The 1815-nt window shown below is 64.8% G+C and overlaps 1 protein-coding gene across 1 annotated transcript in view; it reads right to left on the reverse strand.

Moving 5' to 3' along the window:
- Positions 1 to 326: 326 nt before the first annotated feature.
- MNEG_10012 (hypothetical protein) overlaps positions 327 to 1815 on the reverse strand; it is a gene marked incomplete at both ends in the record, with an annotated part of 3201 nt that continues 1712 nt past the window's right edge. The window contains 3 exons of the mRNA XM_014041516.1: positions 327 to 473; positions 847 to 921; positions 1538 to 1694. Of these exons, the coding sequence (XP_013896970.1) occupies positions 327 to 473; positions 847 to 921; positions 1538 to 1694 (379 nt within the window). The remainder of the gene's footprint in view (positions 474 to 846; positions 922 to 1537; positions 1695 to 1815) is intronic.

Genomic DNA, 1815 nt, shown 5'->3' on the forward strand with positions numbered 1-1815 from the left:
AGCAGCATGCATGGCTCCTAAAGCGCACGATGCAGGGACCATCCAGCTCTCAAAACCAAGTTTCCAAGCAATCATGAGAAGGACATACAATGGCTTTGGCGCCTGTCGCGCCTGCCGGTCACCAGTGATGCCATGCGCTCAGTACCCTGACAATCCCGCCTCCGATGCCCCCAAAAAGCAGAGCACGTCGAGGTTGCTGCCGCGCTGCGCGCGCCTCAAGGCGCATCCAGTAGCCGCAGTGCAACCTTCAACCCGCCGACGCGCCGCCAGCAGCCGCGATGGGCGCCTGGTTGGCTAAGGAGCGTTGTCTTTGCGGTTCTCTCCCGTCAGGGGTGCTCGAACACCCGCTGGTAGCTGCCCCTCTCGCGCGCAAACGCGGCCGCCTCGGGGTCGAACGAGGCGCGCGGGGAGCGGGTGCCCAGGATGGGCGGGCCGGTGCCGACCTTGATGGCGCCGTAGTAAGCGAGGACGTCCTGGTGATGTCACAGTGGCGTCATCAATGGGAGGGGCGAGGCCTTTCGACAACGTGTTTTGGATTTGGCGGTAAGCATGGCAGGCAGGCGGTCGCGTGCGGCAATGGTGGGCTCGTGAGCCGCCAAGGCTGCAACTTACCAATGCGCTGAACGCTGATCGCACCCGGGCCACAAACGTGTCCAGGGCCATCCACCTGGCTGCAGGCGGCATATCTGTTACCAGCGCGCGCTCTACCCCCGGCCCGCCGTGCTGCCGCGGGCCTCTCCTCCTGGACGGCTGGTTGCGCGCCCTTTTGGCATCAACACCAGGGCCAACCAATTGTACCCACCTCCAGAGTTTTTTCGTGCGAGCGCGCCTGCTCCCAGCCCTCACCTCAGGGTAAATGCCGGCCTCCTCTGTGGGGCCGTACTTCCCCTTTGCACGCGCGTAGCTGAGCGCCGTCCAGCCCTGCGTGAACGAGGAGGGGGCAGAGTCAGGTGGGTGGTGGGTGGTGGGTGGTGAAGCGTGGCTGGTGGGCAGTAACGATTGTGAAGCGGTGATGGGCTCTTGTTCACCTGATTGGTTGGATGTATGATGGATGGATGTTGCATTTGAGTGGGCAAGAAGCATGGCGATGGGGCGTCCAGTACACTGGTCACCGTTGCTGCTTGCACTCGCACTGCCGGTTGGTCACTGCAGACGTTTACAAACCCTGAACGGACAGCCCGGTTATGCAAGGGACACGCAGCAGTGTGCCAGCCGCCGAAAAAGTCCGTGATGAATGGCATTCGCATTACTGAGCATTGGATACCTCACTGCCTGGCGGCATCCGGTGCGGACCGTCAACGCGGCGACGCCCCGTACAGTTTCGCCCCGTGGCGCGAAATCCACCCGCTGCTAGTCTCCATCCCCTTCGTCGCTGGCCTTAGAAGTGCCCGCCCAGCCGGGTTATCGCCCTCGCATGGCCCCCCTGACAAAACCGCCCAACCACACATACCCTGCAACCAGAAGCGAACACCCTGACAACCGGGCCGCATGCCAGGGGCGCGCTGCAGCCAAGACACAACGCCGTTCCGACTCCCACCTTTGGGCTGGCGGCGTCCAGGTCGACCCCAAACCTGATCAGCAGCTGGATCATGGCCGGGCCCCCGTCTATGGCCCAGAACAGCGTCAGGTCGCCTGCCCCGTTGACGTAGTTTGGGTCCGCGCCGGCGCGCAGCAGCGCCTTGGCGCACTCCAGCCTTCGGGGGTCGCGGCCGTGGAGGCGCGCGGCACGATCAGGGGAGGCATCCCAACGGGCCTGCGGAGGCCCGCCACGGGCTGGGGGACTGCGGCGGGCGCCCCTGGCGCGTGGGCTGGGCG

Source organism: Monoraphidium neglectum (genome assembly GCF_000611645.1).
Source record: "Monoraphidium neglectum strain SAG 48.87 unplaced genomic scaffold scaffold02147, whole genome shotgun sequence".
NCBI lineage: Eukaryota > Viridiplantae > Chlorophyta > Chlorophyceae > Sphaeropleales > Selenastraceae > Monoraphidium > Monoraphidium neglectum.